At 43.9% G+C, this 19673-nt stretch overlaps 1 protein-coding gene across 1 annotated transcript in view; it reads right to left on the minus strand.

Annotated features, from left to right (window-relative positions):
- Positions 1-16747, minus strand: part of raver2 (ribonucleoprotein, PTB-binding 2) — a 107928-nt gene extending 91181 nt beyond the window's left edge. Inside the window, exon 1 of the mRNA XM_079504940.1 lies at positions 16439-16747. Coding sequence (XP_079361066.1) covers positions 16439-16702 — 264 coding nt within the window. The 5' untranslated portion in view covers positions 16703-16747. The remainder of the gene's footprint in view (positions 1-16438) is intronic.
- Positions 16748-19673: the final 2926 nt, after the last annotated feature.

The following is a 19673-nucleotide window of genomic DNA, read 5'->3' on the forward strand; positions in this document are numbered from 1 at the left end:
CCAGTTTAAAATTATCTTTGCAATGCATACACCTAGGTTTTTGTATGAAGCTTTGATGTGCTCTACACATGTGAATTCAAAGGAACCTCACACTGTATGGACCCAAAAAGATACTCTTTGAATTTCTCTCAATCTCTCTCTCTCTCTCTCTCTTCTCTCTCTCTCTCTTCTCTCTCCCTCTCTCTCTCTCTCTCTCTCGATACCAGTATGTGTCAGAGAGTGAAAGCAGAGCCCTTATATTTACTTTAACTTTGGAGTCTTTTCGCTGGCAACGGCCTGGTGCCTGCGGGAACCTAATAGACAAATAGCTAACCTTGTTTACAAAATCTAGTACACTAATGGAAGAAAAGAGACACGTCTATTAGTAAATTACTAATTAATACGTACGTGTCTCTTTTACCCCTTTAGTAATAAGTGGAGAAAAAATTGAGAAAAAATGACAGTCATAATTTATAGCAGCTTGCGGCAAGCTAAACATATGCAACTCTTTTGAACAATGTTTCAGAAACTAATTTCTTTCTATGAGATCAATTTACAAATTAAAAAAACTGTACTTAATTTCTTTGGCCGCAAAATGGCGACTTGGATTTTTTAGCATTGTTTAAAGCAGGGGTTTTCAACTGATTGTGAACCAGGGACCACCACCCTGACTTAGAATCAACCTGGGGACCACTATTGTGTTGGGTGGGGATATGGGCTAAGATTAGTGCTTTTGTAAATTAACACTTGCTATCCATCCCATGTGTACACACATCCCACTGTTTCTCAACCGTTGACTACTAGTGGTAAAATGTCCTAATAATAACTCAACCAGACAATCCGGTGCACTTCCCCCTTCTTGAGATTCTAACTCCCTTTTTCTGTTGAATTTCTTAAACTCCAACTTGTCAGTAAATGACTACATGGATGGACTCATCATAGGTCACCAGGTCATTCAGTTCACAGTTTCTCAACTAGTGGAAAGAACATTTAAAATCAACAAATCCTACATGCATGGTCAGGGACCACATGCAATACCCCCACGGACCACCAGTGGTCCACGGACCACCTGTTGGTTTAAAGCCACACCCATTTTCACTAAAGTCACGCCCATTTTGCCTGGCAGTGAGTGTATAGACGAATCCACGGAGCCTTGCCCTGTAGGCCAGGTGTAGGCAATCAATACTGAGGTGTCAAGCTGTGCTTAACACAGCCTGGTGGGCACAAGTGGTAATAGCTTAGCTTAATAGCTTAGGCCCGAATTGGGGAGATTACTACTCAAGTGCTTCCGTTTTCCCCGCTTGGAGGCTCGTAGAACTCCATTGTAAGAAAAGGTTAATGTTAGCATTAGCTCATGCTAGCTATCTTTCTCGAGAAACGTTTATATTTCGATCGAGATGCGATGAAAAATCTGAAATCAGATCTGAACCTCGGATGTCTGATCAGCACAACGGACAGCGTCGTAGTTTTCGAGTAAAGAGACATGGAAGATTCTAATTAGAACAGTAGTCTATGCATGCGGTATAAAGCGACATAAAACGCATATATATGTCAATCGCAGACAACAGATGGCTATTAAAACACGTATGTCAGTAGCAGACAATGTGTTAATTGTACACCTCAGCTATGTCTGCGCACAGGGCAGACATACTGTAGCTGAGGTCAGATGTACAGTATTTAGGCTTAAGGTTCAGCCTACAGTATTCCTTCAAATGTAATTTCTGCTTTAAACTGAAGTACCGGTATATTGACATTGACACAGTGCTGAGTCCATTGTTGTGTGTTCAGTTTGTGTGTATGCGCATGTGTGTTACTGTTAACGCTAGGCACCTCTGTAGTGTAGCCATGAAGCAAACTGCACTCAAGAGGCTGAAGCGGAGAAAAGAACTGTAGGTGAGAGTGGGAGGTAGAGACAGTTACACAACATGAGAGGGAAAGCAGAATTCATTTTTTTTTCTTCTCATAATACTTATATACGTATAGGATTAGGGAGTGATAGTAAATATCAAAACTGCTGAGAAAATGCCAGCAATTAGATAGATTAAGGTGTTTTATAATTATGATTTTTCATTATGTGTCCTCATCAAAGCCTGCGTTAATATTTAATCTGCACAGACATACTGTCTGTGAATTATCCACGGTGCCTCCACTTGGCCAGGCGTTCCAATGAACACAGTTGGTCGTGTTCTCCGGTGGAATTCTCTGTCGGTTCATTTGTGAATCTGTAGTTCAGCAAGGTGCAGAACTAGGACCGATAGCGTATTCCTCTGCACGCATTACGCAGTCCCGCACAAGTCAATATAAAAACTGCTACGAACCAATAAAAGCACTAAGACTTGTTTACATCTGGGCCCTCCATTTTCAATTCATCACATGTAGGCTACAGTATGGGGAAGAAAAACTAAAATGGGGTGGGGGCCGGGACTTTTTTACAGGGGCCAGTTTTGAATTGCATCCGTCCGTAGGTGCTCTTTTTTTTTTTTTTTAAGGTTTATTTATTGATAATGCAGACATCATCATTATTCAAAACAATGAATTACAGAATCATGATTTCCTTTTTTTTTTTTTAAACAAGACAAGACAAACTCAAAAGAAAAAGACAAAAAACAGCAAAAACAAACCCCCCCACCGTTCACAGTTTCTCAACTAGTGGAAAGAACATTTAAAATAAATCAACAAATCCTACATGCATGGTCAGGGACCACATGCAATACCTCCACGGACCACCAGTGGTCCACGGACCACCTGTTGGTTTAAAGCCACACCCATTTTCACTAAAGTCACGCCCATTTTGCCTGGCAGTGAGTGTATAGACGAATCCACGGAGCCTTGCCCTGTAGGTCAGGTGTAGGCAATCAATACTGAGGTGTCAAGCTGTGCTTAACACAGCCTGGTGGGCACAAGTGGTAATAGCTTAGCTTAATAGCTTAGGCCCGAATTGGGGAGATTACTACTCAAGTGCTTCCGTTTTCCCCGCTTGGAGGCTCGTAGAACTCCATTGTAAGAAAAGGTTAATGTTAGCATTAGCTCATGCTAGCTATCTTTCTCGAGAAACGTTTATATTTCGATCGAGATGCGATGAAAAATCTGAAATCAGATCTGAACCTCGGATGTCTGATCAGCACAACGGACAGCGTCGTAGTTTTCGAGTAAAGAGACATGGAAGATTCTAATTAGAACAGTAGTCTATGCATGCGGTATAAAGCGACATAAAACGCATATATATGTCAATCGCAGACAACAGATGGCTATTAAAACACGTATGTCAGTAGCAGACAATGTGTTAATTGTACACCTCAGCTATGTCTGCGCACAGGGCAGACATACTGTAGCTGAGGTCAGATGTACAGTATTTAGGCTTAAGGTTCAGCCTACAGTATTCCTTCAAATTTAATTTCTGCTTTAAACTGAAGTACCGGTATATTGACACAGTGCTGAGTCCATTGTTGTGTGTTCAGTTTGTGTGTATGCGCATGTGTGTTACTGTTAACGCTAGGCACCTCTGTAGTGTAGCCATGAAGCAAACTGCACTCAAGAGGCTGAAGCGGAGAAAAGAACTGTAGGTGAGAGTGGGAGGTAGAGACAGTTACACAACATGAGAGGGAAAGCAGAATTCATTTTTTTTCTTCTCATAATACTTATATACGTATAGGATTAGGGAGTGATAGTAAATATCAAAACTGCTGAGAAAATGCCAGCAATTAGATAGATTAAGGTGTTTTATAATTATGATTTTTCATTATGTGTCCTCATCAAAGCCTGCGTTAATATTTAATCTGCACAGACATACTGTCTGTGAATTATCCACGGTGCCTCCACTTGGCCAGGCGTTCCAATGAACACAGTTGGTCGTGTTCTCCGGTGGAATTCTCTGTCGGTTCATTTGTGAATCTGTAGTTCAGCAAGGTGCAGAACTAGGACCGATAGCGTATTCCTCTGCACGCATTACGCAGTCCCGGTGAAACTCCTCCCTGTCAGGTGAAAAGAAGTGGCTGGCAACATCACGTACTTCGGAGGAGACAAGGTTGTCTACACCCTCCGCGACAAACAACAGTAGTGACAGGGGCTAGATGGGACAGTGGTTATCAACCTTTTTATTTCAAGGAGCCCCACTTTGGTATACATTAGGCCACAGGCACCCATAACTCTGAGTGTTCAAATGTTCAATATCAATAATTTAGCGGAGGATCGGCTGAAACCACCATGAAGATCCATGGGGGTCCCTGGACCCCACTTTGGGAACTATTAACATGGGTGGGTGTACACTACAGTAAAAGTGGTCCTGGGCTGGCAAGATCAAACTTTGTGTGTGGGCATGCATTGCAAGGATTCCTCACTTAGCTCCATCTCTCACTAGTCTCTCCACACACACACACACACACACACACACACACACACACAGACAGACACACACGCCTACACACATACACTCGCAGGCACACACACACACACACACACACACACACACACACACACACACACACACACACACACACACACACACACACACACACACACACACACACACACACACACACACACACACACACACACACACCACAATTTATCGCCACCACTTTCACAACCATCTCCTGCGTGGCCATCACGATTTCACGCATTTCACTGCCAACCGTGTCATGCATTTTATTTTACTGTATCCCAGAAGCAAATAAAACCTTGTTTTTGTTCTTAATTTCAAATTCCTAATGGAGCCGTTAACATGTTTTTCACTGCCACATTGACACCACACTGCAAGAGACTTCATTTAAAAGTAAAAAAATTAACATGGAGGGGTACAATGCATTAAAAAAAAGTACTGGAGAGTAGAATTCAACACTATACTCACTTGCTAGAATGATACTGTATAATAATTGCTCCATCTCTTGCTTTCTCTCTCACACAGATCCATGACCCACGCAGTAAAATCATCTGTGTTAATTTATTCATGTGCAACTGTAAGAGTCAGTGTGTGAAAATGTAGCCGAATTGACCCATTCAGTTACATAAAGCTGCATAAAGCATCTAATTTCTAATGAATAAAACATAATTTTAAATGAACCAATATGTGTGCTAGAGAATCATGTTAATACAATAAAACTAGTACATTTTAGAAGTGATCTCGAGCTCCCTACTCTTCCATTGAGAAATGTAGACCCTGGTGTCGAGTAGGACTGCTACTGGTTGACAAGTAGTACTGCCTGAAGTTCAAGTGCAATATCTCCCCTGGCTGATCTGGGGATTTGCCTCTTAGCTGAGCTGGTAGATGTTTTGTTCTCTCACACAGAAGAACTAGTGATTGGGACATGAAAAAGATTACGGATGGAAGCTTTAAAACATATATGTCAAACTCAAGGCCTGGGGGCCAAATCAGGCCCGTGAATGAATTATCTTTGGCCTGTGGGATGATATTTAATTAGTACTAGAACTGGCCCTCTGGTATATCACACCTGTCATCACACCTCGACCTGAGCAGTCGCATTCCAGAGCTCTCTCCGGACAACGCAGCGACATGGCTACGTTTTCAACCTTTTCCGCCTTTTTCCTCTTCTTCATCCTATGGATTACGGACGCGTTCTTTAATTCAACATGGACTTTACACCATGAAGAGATGGAACGATACGGAAACGAAGCGGAGGAGCTTCACAGCGACTTTTTCCTCCTAAACGGCTCGGAATGTGTAGCACATTTCTTTTGGGTCGGCGGCGATTCACGCCTTGTTAACAGCAAACCCGGATCGCAAGAACAAACCCCCGACTGGCAAAATGGATCGCAGAACTGTGATTATTCTTTGCCTGCTGCTTTCGGGAGACATTCATTCCAATCCTGGTCCGGTCACTCGATCTCAAGCGAGACTGCTCGCTCTGCAGCAACAGTTGCTTCCGCAAACATCGGCCGTTTCCATCGCAACGCGCCACGGCTTCCACGCCTTCCAGGGCGCCAACGCCAGCGGACCCCCATATACCACCGCAGCCGTCTTGTTCGCTGAAGGCGCCCCAGCGGCAGAGATCAACGTGGCCTACCGTCACAACACAGGCCTACCTGAGCAGACCGAGGAACACCCCCCCCTCCCCCACACCTCCAGTCAACCCAGGGCTACTGAGGACAATGGACCACCACCTTCCCCCATTTCCACCCCAGCCGCGGTCCTAGAGGTGTCGGCAATCAACACGGCCGCCATTGAGTTGGATCTGGCTGCAGACATTACCAGGTTCAACGGCACCACCCCCCACATTCCACCGCCCTCCCCCATTCACACCTCAGCCACTGGGCAAGACAATGGACGGAGTGATCTTACATCGGCGGCAGTCGAGGCAAAAGACACGGACAACACCACCATCTACAGGCATGAAGAGTCTCCACATCCAACCAAGGGGGACAAAGCGGCTGGAGACGGACAACGTGATACTTTACCTGCTATTTCTGCTGTTTCTCCGGTTGACACCATGGCTCAATCGGCCCCACCAGAGCCCTCAACAAACCTGGACGAGGGACCCCATGCCCCACTCCCGCCACCCCACGACGACCCCCACGCACCCCCCACCCTCCCCCCACGGCAACCCGCGGCTTCTACAGACATCAACAATGGCCCTCCGCTTCCCTACTTCACCACGGAGGAAATAAGCACCATAGTCAGAGCCAACGGACTTCATATCTTTCACCTGAACATCAACAGCCTTGGACCCAAAATGGCTGAAATCAGGCATATGTTTCAATGCGGTAAGGCGAACATCATTAGCTTCTCTGAAACCAAACTTGATGAGTCAACCAAAGACCCAGAAGTTGAAATAGAGAACTATTCTTTGATCAGAAACGACAGAAACAGGCATGGTGGCGGCGTGTGTATGTATATTCACAAAGACACTGAATATGTTACTCGTACTGACTTACAGCATGATGAAATTGAAACTGTGTGGGTTGAATTAATTTTCAAAAAGGCTAAATCAGTATTAGTGGGCACCGTCTACAGACCGCCTGACCAACATGGGTTCTATGATATACTTGAGGGGTGCTTAGCTGAGGAGGAATGTGTAGAGAAAATCCTGATTGGCGACTACAATACAGACATGCAACGTAAGGAAGCACCTGTGTTTAAGTCATTCAGTAAGTTCTGTGATCTACATAGTGTCAGTCAGCTAATTACCCAACCCACTAGAGTGTGTGATTCTACTCAAACTGTCATTGATCTCATTCTGTCCTCGGACAAATCCAGAATCTCCAAGAAAGGGGTTATTGTATGTGGGCTTAGTGATCATTTTATGATATTCTGTACCCGCAAAATACAAAAACTTAAGACCGGCTGCCACAAAACAGTCATATCTAGGGACCTCAAAACCTACTCTAGTGAGGTCTTTAACCAAGTATTGGAGAGTCTGGATTGGTCCGATGAGCTTAAAAGCACACTTGTCGAAGAAGCTTGGCTTGGCTTCAAAACCAAATTTACATCAGTACTGAACAACATGGCTCCTTTGAGAACCACCAGGGGCAAAACCCGCTCGGAACCATGGATGAATTCGGACATACTGGCTGCAATGAAAGCCAGAGACAAAAAATGCTCTGAAGTTCTAAAATGCAAGTCAAAGCTAGCCAAGCGCTTCGACAGTGTTCGCCAAGCTCGTTTGAACAACCTTAATACACAACGAATCAAACTACGAAACAGTGTAACTGCCATGACCAAATCAGCTAAAAGTAACTTCATTAATGATAAAGCTCAGGAAAACAAAAACAATCCTCATGAGCTCTGGAAGCTACTAAACAATCAACTAAGCTATGGTCAGAAACTAAAAACCAGATTTTCGAACATAAACATCAAATCTGACAACACTCTCATCACTGACAACCTTGATGTGGCCAACTACTTGAATATCTTCTTTACAAACATAGCAACAACTCTGGTTAACAAACTGCCCTCCCACTCTGGGCTCTTTGGTGTAGAGCACATTACAACCTTCTACAAAAACCTAGGTGTTTGTAAAGACGATTTTAAACTAGTTATGGTAACAACTGATGAGATAATTAAGAAACTGAGTGCCCTCCAACCCCACAAGGCCACAGGCCATGACAACATTCCCTCCAAATTTCTCAGAGACTCAGCCATCTCTATAGCTCCAATCATCACCCACATAGTAAACCTCTCCATCAAACAGGGACAGGTCCCCCAAGATTTCAAACTGGCCAAAGTAACCCCCTTGCACAAGAAAGGGAGTAAATTAGACCCCGGCAACTACCGCCCTATTTCTATTCTTAGTTCCATCTCGAAAGTGATGGAAAAAATAGTCTATGAACAGGTTGAAAAGTATCTTGCCACTAACAAATTATTGTACGAGTTCCAATCTGGCTTCAGAACATCCCACTCCACTGACACATGCCTTCTCTATTTAAGCGACCACATCAAACAAGAGGTGGACGCTGGCAAATACTGCGGCATGGTCATGCTGGACCTCCAAAAGGCTTTTGACACCGTGAACCACTCCATACTGGTTAACAAGCTAAAAGCAATTGGTTTCGATAGCACATCAGTGAGCTGGATGCAATCCTACCTGGAGGGGAGAGAACAGATGGTGGAAGTGAACGGAACACTGTCCCCCCCCCTCCCAGTGAGCTGTGGCGTTCCACAAGGAAGCATACTAGGGCCTCTACTGTTCCTAATATATGTAAACGACATGACTTCAGCCTGTGACTGCAACTTGTTCCTGTTCGCAGATGACTCAGCACTGCTGGTCTCGGACAGGGACAAACTGCAGGTTGAAAATGCCCTCAGCTCTGAACTCGGTAGAATCTGCACCTGGCTCGCTGATAACAAACTATCTTTACACCTGGGAAAAACTGAATCCATTCTCTTTGGCTCTATTAGTAATCTCAGCAAGGCAAATGGCTTCTTGGTTAGAGTGGGTGACAATGTTATCACACGTAAAGATGAAATTACCTACCTAGGTTCCATCCTGGAGGCTAATCTTTCCGGTGATAAAATGGCCACCAACGTAATCAAAAAAGTCAACCATAGAACAAGATTCCTCTACAGGATGTCCTCACTGGTCAACAAAAACACCTTGAAGACCTTAACAGGAGCCCTTGTACAGGGTTTCTTTGACTATGCATGCACCTCCTGGTACCACAGCACCTCAAAGGCCCTTAAAACCAGGCTCCAGACTTCCCAAAACAAACTGGTCAGGCTCCTACTTGATCTAGCCCCCCGAACCCACCTCACCCCTGCCCACTTCGACAGGCTGGAATGGCTTAGGGTCGACGACAGAGTACAGCAACTTGCAATGGGTCTGGTCCACAAGATTCGATACACCACCAAGATACCCATGTACCTGTCTAGATACTTCCTTAATGTTAACGAAGTCCACACCCACAACACCAGAGGGAGTGCAACGAACCATGTACAACCCAGATTCGGCACAAACAAGGGACTAAATTCTTTTCGCTCCTATGCCACCAAAATGTGGAACGCCCTACCAACTGTCATTAAGACATGCGAATCCCTTGACTCCTTCAAAACCGCTCTCAAAGGGCACCTACGGATGGCTGCAATTCGAAACTGGCCCCCGTAAAATCTGAATCCCCCCCCGCCCCCCCCCTTTTTTCCCCTCACTGTATATATTTCTTTTCCCTTTTTACCTCCTTTTTGATGAATTCCTGTTCTGTCTATAGAAGTGTCTATTTGTACGTCTCTAAATGTTTTGATGATTTGAACATGGTGGACCCTGTTGGAAACAAGTGTAATGCTTAATTGGGTCGTCCACTCACAGTTAACAGCCTTTGTATTGAGTTTGTGCTTGAAATGTACTGTAATTCTGCAAACTGTTAATAAATTCTTCAATCAATCAATCAATATTGCACGGACCACCATAATACTACTATGTCCCACAATGCACTGCGAGTGCATTGCGTATCGAGGGCCCGCGAGTGCAAGCCTGCGTCTTCTCTTCACTATTGATCAGCAGTGAAAGTATATCGCCTGTGGTCAACTTTCAGCTACCCCTCTCCCCAAAACTGGCTAAAAGAAAGGTGGACTCTGAAAACAGGTTTTCAAGTCAGATAGTAGGCAGAGGGCAAACCTCTGTGTGTCTTCTGTGTGGCTGTAATGAAAGAATATTACCTAAGAAGACTATGAATGCAACTGATTTGATTTACTTTATCATTTTACTATGAAAGCAGTGCTTTGTGAGGATCATAAAACAGGAAACTGAGCTTAATAATAATGCATTTTCAGTTTGTAATGCATTTACTTTTTTGCCGTTTGCCTGGGACGTCCTCATGACCGGTGCCCATGTGTTGAAGCACGGTCCGGCCCTCAACTTGTACCAATTGTTTTATTTTGGCCCACTGTGTATTTGAGTTTGACATCCCTGCTTTAACAGAACTAGGAATGTTCCTGTGTATATCTCTCCTTTCGTCCTCCCTCCCCGTCATTTCCCATGTCTCTCGTTCCCTGCCTCACCTCTCTCCTCTTCTATTCTCATCCTTATCTCCTCTCCTTATCCCCCTCCTCACCCCTTCTTCTCCACACATGTCCTCCTCTCACAGTCTGCTCTCCTCTCATCCGGCACTTCTCGTCTCTCCCTCTCTCTCTCTCTCCTCTCTCTCTCGTTTCCTTCTTCCCTTCCCCCCCAACTCTCTCTCTATGACTCGGAAACTGTCAGCAGGAACATATATCTGACACCGTGCACCCTGGACACCACACACGCACGCACACACGCACACACGCAGGCAGGCAGGCAGGAGCGTGACGCATGCACGTTGATGGGGAAGTAGCACGCGCACGCACGCACGCACGCACGCACGCACGCACGCGCGCGCACACACACACACACACACACACACACACACACACACACACACACACACACACACACACACACACACACACACACACACACACACACACACACACACACACACACACACACACACACACACACACAAACAAAACACTCAAACAGAATGATATAGTGTTAGTGTTCATTAAAGGGGTGGTGGCAGTATGTGAGGGGAATTGAGAGATGGATGTGGGTTGGTTGGGGGGGGGTCTATCAGACAGGTTACATAAGAGTGTGCGTGCGTGCGCGGGCCGTACTCGTGAGTGAGTGCGTGCGTGCGTGCGTGCGTATGTGCGTGCGTGCACAGGCGGTACTTCCCCATCAATTTAAACCCTGGGAGTATATAAACTAATTTCCAGGGCTAGTCAGGGCATACTCTTTCACCTGGCTTCAAATACAGAGTCAAACTGACCAGGGGCCTATTTCACGAAACTTGGATTAACTATCCAGGCAAAACCAGGTTTGTTAAATCCTGGTCTGTACAGCCTGGTTTATTCCGTTCCACTAAAGCCAAGCAAGGCTTAGAATGGGCGGATTTAGCGAGCCAGGATCATAAAGCCTGGCTGAATAGACAGCTGGCTTTTTGTCACTAGACCCATTCGGTGGAACACAGATTTACTGATCCTTCTTCTTCGTAGGATATTATGGCAGTTTGCATCCTTAATAGTTGCATTACTGCCCCCTTCTGTATATCTCAGTATCTTTACTAATCTATTCCAGACTTACTGATACAAGGACTTAAGCTTCTAAAATAAATACTGCTGCTGTAATTAAAGAGAGAAAATACTCTCAATAGTGGATAGACTGAATGATTAACTACTCCAAATCTACCACTTAAAACTTCATAATGAAATCATCATAATAAATGTAACAGAATTCTTAATATTGTAAGCATAATGATATTGTCGCATTGTGATATTTGGCCATAACACCCTCCTCTGAGGGAGCTACCTTTGGGGAAGGGGGTTGTTGCCCAGACAGGGACCAGACTGGTGAACCGTGGGTCATGGGTTCAATAGTGTGTGAAACGTTACAATGGTAATATGTTGTAAAACAATGAGTAATGGTAATATTTAGTGGTTTTCACTTTTACAAAAAAATAATATAATATAATATAATATAATATAATATAATATAATATAATATAATATAATATAATATAATATAATATAATATAATAATTCTTCTTAACCACTTGCACGACAGCAAACCTATTCTGGGGGAACATTCACCAAAAGTAGCTGATCTACAAGCTCACAAGCTGTCATGATGATGTTGTGCAGCCTATATATTTTGGTTCTTTGATTTTATATAGTGCTTAAATTAGTCCTTTAATGCAGACCGATAAAAATAAGGCAACATAAACCCATAATAATTGAATAAGTGTAAAAAAAAAAGATATCAGGATTAGGTTAGGAGCAGGCTAAATCCACAGCATTAGTTTCCATGGTAACTAGTGTGGCATTGCTTTCATGAAACCGAATCAAGCCTCAACATATCCAGGTTAACTGGCAAAATTAATCTGGCAAGATTAACCACCTTTCATGAAACCGGTTAATCGCTGATCCAGGACATATTAAACCAGGATATCTGTTAAATCCCGGTTTAATCTCTAATCCAAGTTTGGTGAAACGGGCCCCAGGTCCTTCTCCTCTGGTTTACACCACACAGTTACAAACATGTCAACTATGGTTCCTGTGGAGCTCAAGTGATGGTCTGTATCATTCACCATAGGGTTTCACTTCCCAATGCCTGTACACCGGGTCCCTAATGCAAATGTATAGTATATACACAAAAAGACACATTACAAAAGGACACTATGCAGTCCCATTACATCACCTTAGCCCTCAAAAGCCTTTCACACACATACTGAAACAGAATTTCAGCTGTTGCTGAGCAGCTCCAGACAATTTTAATCAAATATGTGACCAGATTTGACTGAGGGGCTGCCATCATGCACCATCTTTTCAGCAGAGGAGAAAAACTGATTTATTTGTATCCAAAATGAGTAGCATAGGCAGACTCTTCACAGACTAGAGCATGTCAGAAAATAACATGTAATGAAATAAATGCTCAAACATGTAGCTAGGTGTAATGTTAGTCTCAGTCCACAGAAGTCAACCTTTCTGTCTTCTCAACTCACTGTTTCTCTGCAAGACATTACTCTATAAGCCATTTCTCCAAAACTGGTGGGTCAAACTGAACAATCAATATGTCAATTTGAAGCTATGCCTGCTTTCATGACATGACAAAACGATAATTGAAAAAAATCCAATGGCAGCCCCTCAGTCAAATCCAGTCACATGAAACAATGTCCATATCCGTGAAATTATGCCAGATCATTCCATTTTCTGACACCTGATATGAGCATGCCTGCCATGCCATGAAATATGTTTTTGTTTTAATTATTATAATTGATTATTTTTGCGCCAGGTCCGTATGTATACAGACCCCGCGCTAGGGGACGTTATTTACTTATATAGAATTTCATTCTATTGAGCTGGTCGAGTCACCATTGTGATGTCAGACCAGGCCAGCTCCATATATGGAGATCTAGGTTTGATCAGATCAACATATGGAATAAATTCTGTACTGGCCATATATGGAGAGTGTTTTGAGTGTACAGTGTTTGATGAGGTCAGATCAACATATGGTATGTCAGAACAGGTCAGCTCCATATATGGATATCTAAGGGTTTGATGAGTCAGATCAACATATGGAATGAATTCTGTTTTGGCCATATATGGAGCATGTCTTGAGTGTACAGGGTTTGATGAGGTCAGATCAACATATGGAATGAATTCTGTACTGGCCATAAGCCGCCATATATGGAGCGTGTCTTGAGTGTACAGGGTTTGATGAGGTCAGATCAACATATGGAATTAATTCTGCATTGGCCACATATGGAGTGTGTAATGAGGCGTGACTGACGGACTGACTGATGGGAGATGCAGGTTATAGTAAACTGTGACCTACCCCCTATTAGGGGTCAAGCCCAAAGGTGCGCAGATCCATTATTGTTTTCTTATGGGTTCCACCATTTTTCGCAGTTTTGGCAGTTCGGTGTTGTTGTTTTCCACGAAATCCGGCGATATGGCAATATGGAGGGTCGTGGGAATCGCTCAAGAACTGAAGCTCACAGTCATTCGTCAAAGGATCTCTGACCTTTAGGTCTCCCAATGACTTGATTATTGTATTATCGTGACGAAAAGAGAGTTGAGCCAGAAGGCAAAGCTCTCTGTCTACCGAGCAATCTTCGTTCCTACTCTCACCTATGGTCATGAAGTGTGGGTCATGACTGAAAGAATAAGGTTGCGAATACAAGCGATCGATGGGTGGCTGGCATCTCCCTTAGAGATAGTGTGAGTTCAGTCACACGAGAGAGACTCGGAGTAGAGTCGCTGCTCACTGGCCTTGGAACGTCTCGGGATCCCCCAGGAGGAAGTCACTGAGCTCTCTGGTGGAGCTGTTGCCCCCGCGACCCGACTACGGATAAGTGGTTGAAGATGGATGGATGGATGGAAGGAAGAGTATTACATCACTCCTCTCTATACTTGTTAGTCCTAATGCAGTCACTGTAGTTATCATTGTATCAAGTATCAACTTCCAAGTAGTATTTTGCTACTAATTAGAAGACAGGCATTGCGTATGGCTATTTTCTTTATTGCTTTATTACTTTTATGGCTTGACCCCGTCTTATCACTGCTTGCAGGTGTGACTTAACTGCTCCATTCAGGCACACTAAATCTATCACTGTCATGTTGTCATTGTTTGATTGTGAATGAATGCATAGGCCCCGAATGGAACCAAGACCGTAAGGTCTTTCTTCGGTGCTATCCTTTTGGACCAAGTGCTTAACTGTACACTGTGCTGTTTGCATTTTTATTGTCTAATAAAGCAATCAATCAATCAATCAATCAATCAATCAATCAATCAATCAATCAATCAATGTCACCAAATTTGAAGCAACACCCCTCTGCACTGTTATAGGTTAGCAAAATACAAGGTTCGCACAGGCTTTTTTCTTTTTTTTTTAACAAAACGCCTGCGGTCCCGAGGCTACTGTCATAATGTGGCTGGGGAGAAATTCAATTTCTGATGCCTCGCCTGACTCTAAAATTAATTTCTCAGACTTTATCACTTTGTCCCTTTTCTTCTCTTTCCCACACACACTCGTGGTGCAGGCGCACGCATGTGGACAAGGACAACTAGGTCTACATCCTTCTACAGAATATTTCACACTCACAGACATTCTCATACGATATCTTTCACACTCACGCACTCACACACTCTCACACCCTCTGGGCAGAGTATTGGTCCTTGGCACTGTCAGAGTCTCTTGCTCAGAATAATTTAACTACTACAGCCTAAAGGAATTTACCACCACCAGCACCAGCCAATGCCTTAAAACTGCCCCACACACACAGGCATGATTAATGATTCCTATCACTCTTTCATGAATTAAATCATAAAGTCATGCATGCCGTTTTGACATATGGTTTCCCGTGTGGTTAAACATAGCCTACGAGCTGTAGCCTTTTTTGCGAATGATGAACTGGAAAACATATCAAACTGTCAAAACTGTGCACGTCTTGGAAATAAAAATGTAATGGTAAGGTTCACTCATTCAAGTTGCTGTTTGGCAACCTTTTAAAGCTGCACCATATGTAACTTAATTTTCTCTTCTACACCAGAGTTCTTTCCAGCTAAGTGCTGACAGAGCCTGCCTGCTTGCTCAGGGGAGAAACTGAATCTTGACCTTCAGGTCTAAATTTGTGTCAATTCCTGTCTATAGGTGAGACATGACCTAAATATCTCAATTGAAGAGCAGGGAGATAAAATAGCCTACAACCACCCCAATTGTATATGCCTGCACTCACAGTTAACAGTTTTTGTATTGAGTTGTGCTTGAAATGTACTGTAATTCTGCAAACTGATAATGAATACTTCAATCAATCAATCATTGTAATAACATATATGTTATTACAATGATTGATTGATTGAAGTAATTTGGTCCAAACTGTAGGGTCGAATATATTCGACCCTACAGTTTGGACCAAATTACATTTTATTTAACAAAAAAAGTTATATAGTGCAGCTGTAATGACAGCACGTATACAGTCCTGCGTGTGCTTGGATCTGGTCGCAACTTGAGTGTCTGGAAATGACAATTACAAAAATAAAATAATTAAAAATGAAGGCATTGGCACTGCAGGGTAGTCTCGCGGAATATTGTATGGCAATGCATTGTTTAAAATTAAATCTCCGAATTTACGAATAGCCTACATTTAAAAATAACTTTGTAATGAAACGCGACTCGACTGCCTCTTTATAGTGCCGACAGAAAGTAACGGACTGTTTCAACGGACGGAGCTTTCACTATTTGGTCTATAAACACCTGTCGCCAAGTACATTTTGTGTAAATGCCAACTGTCCATTAGGCACCCAGCTGAGATGCGTCAGCTGAGATCAATTACAAATGTATTCCCTGTTTCATCAACTCGCAGCGTATTAAAAAAAGTGATTACATTAGGAGCAGGAAATTGCAAAGTAGAGTAATATATAGTGCAAATACATGGGTGTTACAGCCAGTGCTTTGTAACTTCATCAAGTGGTCCATCCGTCCATCAACGCACCTGGTTGGTGGTGTCCTGGGGCAGGTTCTTGATGAGGATCTTCCTCCTGTTGCTCAGCTCCTGGCGAGTTCTCCCCAGTCTCCTCTCCACCTCCTCCGTCTCCAGATCAGGCAGGTCGCGGAGGCTGGTCCAGGATGGGTCGCACGACGCGGTGTTCTCATCCTGTCGGCTCTCCGGGCTGTCCTCCATCTCCGGGAAAAGTGCGTTTTCCTGGACCAAAGAAGAGTGAACAGTCGGCGGCTGGATTGATGAGGCTGCCGCCATCTTGAGTATATAGTAGCCTGTGAAGAAAAGTGCGAGAGCGTTTTCTGTAGTGAGAGATAGGTGGGCGTCCGTGTTTTGTCGCTCCCATCTGAGAGCGAGAGAGAGAGATAGAGAGAGAGGGTGGGGGGTGTAAGGTAGTCTACTCACTCTACTGTGTGGGTCTGCGCAGAGCACACTCCTTTGCTGGCTCCGCTTTGGACGCTTGGCGACCCCAACTGTTGAGAAAATGAACTAATTGTGGCAATTTGCCTCATCGATCGCCATCAGGTGGCAGCTTGCGAGACAATCACAACAATTCAGCTCACTATCAACATAATCGCCAATCAATCCTCAATTAGACTCTCTCCCTCCCTCTCCCTCTCTCTCTCTCTCTGTCTCTCATTTAGGCCACGGACAAGCACATAATGTGGGTCATAGTCTGAGCTTTCCAATGTCACACCACACATACTGTATACGTAGCTGAACTAAAAGCTGTTGCGGGATCATCTGTTATTCTACCTAAAACTTGTAAACATTATTTATGTAATTTAACAAGGAAATAAATTACGAGGAAAATTAAAGTGCCACTATGTTTTTTTAAAAATTAATAAAATTGAATGTTGTCCAATCTGTATGTAGGCTGTTAGGCTGTTAATACAATAGCCTGGCTATAACTTACATTTGGGGTGGTTGTATTTTGTATGCCTGATCTTCTATTGAGACATTTAGACTCTGTGTCAAGCCTCAAGGTCATGCTTATTTTGACATGATGGTTAAGATTATATTTATCCCCTGAGCAAGCAGGCAAGCTCTATAGCTCAATGGTAAAAATGTCAGTACTTGCGAAAGGAAATCAGGTTCAAATCCAGGGTAGAATACATGTGAATTTGAATGAACTACCAACCAATAATAGAGGTAAACTCTTGTATGTTGTATGTTGTTCCCTGCATAGATAGAGTGCAACATTCATGGCCTGGTAAACTATATTCGTTGTAGGGGGGGGGGGGCCTAAATCTGGGCAATTAACACATTCCTATTAATAAGAAGAAGGCAGTCTGCACAGTATACATTTGCAAACCACCAGAGCTTTCCTGTTTCCTGTGCGCAGAATGGATGTGGCCATGAATGGCTTTGTGCCTACTCTCCTTTCTACCCTAGTCATCCAGTCAATGCCAACCAAGCAGCCAACCAAGTCTGCCTGCCTGCCTGCCGTGGGTGGAAAGCTGCTCCTGGCAAACACAAGGGGAACAGAGCTCCCTGCCGAATCCTCACAATGCCCGTGTAGCTACCGCAGGCTGTTCTGTGTTTCTGATAGACACACAGTGACACACAGTTCTCACACGCACATGGAGGCGTGCACTGCATGTATATGGGTGCACGTCAGACATGTCAGGATGCATGCAAGCACACATGGGCCAGAGAATGCACATCCCCTGCACGCACACACACACACACACACACACACACACACACACACACACACACACACACACACACACACACACACACACACACACACACACACACACACACACACACACACACACAGCAATCCACTTAGAAAATACAATACTATAATAATACTGGGGTCTCATGGCTCTCGTCGGTAAAGAAGTAGTGAAATTGAGCTCCATCTTCCAAACCCCATGTTCTCTCACTCACCATCTGTGTGAAGCATTTCTTGGCCAACCTGGATCTAGAGACAATCACAGTTGTCAGCGGGTGAAAATTATGTCACTTTTCCAAGAGACAGAGCCCATATAACCAAAATAAAGGGATACGCCAGGGATGAAGAGAATCAAGTGTTTATCTGGAGGTTTATTTGTCACTTACTCACAGTGGTGGAAAAAGTACTTGCATGTTTTATTGAAGTAAAAGTATCAATCAATTCAAGGCCCACATTCTATCTACTCCCTAACCCCCTCCACCTCAAAAATAAATAGATAATAACAAATAAAATAGTAAGCTGATTTTAAGCTGATTTGTCTTGATTCTTGAAAAGCTGACTTTTAGCAAGAAGGGATTCTTCTCAGCAAACTGCAGCTAATAATATACAGTATACAATGATGACAGATTGGGGGGTGGACATGCTACTTGTCACTCATTTTTGGAGACGCGTGACTCACTGCAAGTGCTACAGGATTTCCACAAGAGAACAATTAAATGGTCTTCTCCACTTCCATGAGACCCAGAAGCAGTGTGCCGTTCAGAAGCTCTCTCCCACATGCCTATACGGTACATGCATACATGAATTCACTTGAGCCCACACACCCACACGTTGCACAAACTCTGTCTCTCCGTCTTTCTCTCGAAAGCATTTTACCTACATGCAAATCCAACTAGAGGTGCAACAGTTAAACTAATCGACTATAACGGGTAGTCCCTCTCCGTCTAAAACACAAGGCTGCTGCATGGTACTTCAGTGTCATCCTGTGATTCACTGGCTCTCAGAGTGGGTGGGAGAGGAGAGGAGAACAAGAGAGTGGTAAATGTTGCCGCTGCTCGGGACTGAAAGTGTGAGGGCGTGGGTGGGAAGAGTGGCTCAATGGACAAAGCAGGCAGGCACCTGATGGTGTGTGTGTGTGTGTGTGTGTGTGTGTGTGTGTGTGTGTGCGTGCGCTTGCGCGCGCAAGTGTGTGCATGCGTGTGTGTGAGAGCACAGTAGGCGGGAAGAACCTCAACCTTAAGTGGCAGACAGGTGTTCTGTGAGTGGGAGTTGAGTACATGACTGTGTGTGTGTGTGTGTGTGTGTGTGTGTGTGTGTGTGTGTGTGTGTGTGTGTGTGTGTGTGTGTGTGTTTGTGTGTGTGTGTGTGTGTGTGGTGGGGGGGGGCAGCTATGCCTATCTCAGTTTGGAACTTAGGACTGTTATTGTCAGAGGAGAGGTAAAAGCGCACAGTAGGCTCTTACTGTAGTTATGTGCACATCTGTGCAGTTTTGCATGTACGTTTCCCAGGGTCTGCTTTCATAAATCATCAGCGAAAGCCGAGGTG

This window comes from Electrona antarctica (assembly GCF_951216825.1).
Source record: "Electrona antarctica genome assembly, chromosome: 7".
Classification (NCBI taxonomy): Eukaryota; Metazoa; Chordata; class Actinopteri; order Myctophiformes; family Myctophidae; genus Electrona; species Electrona antarctica.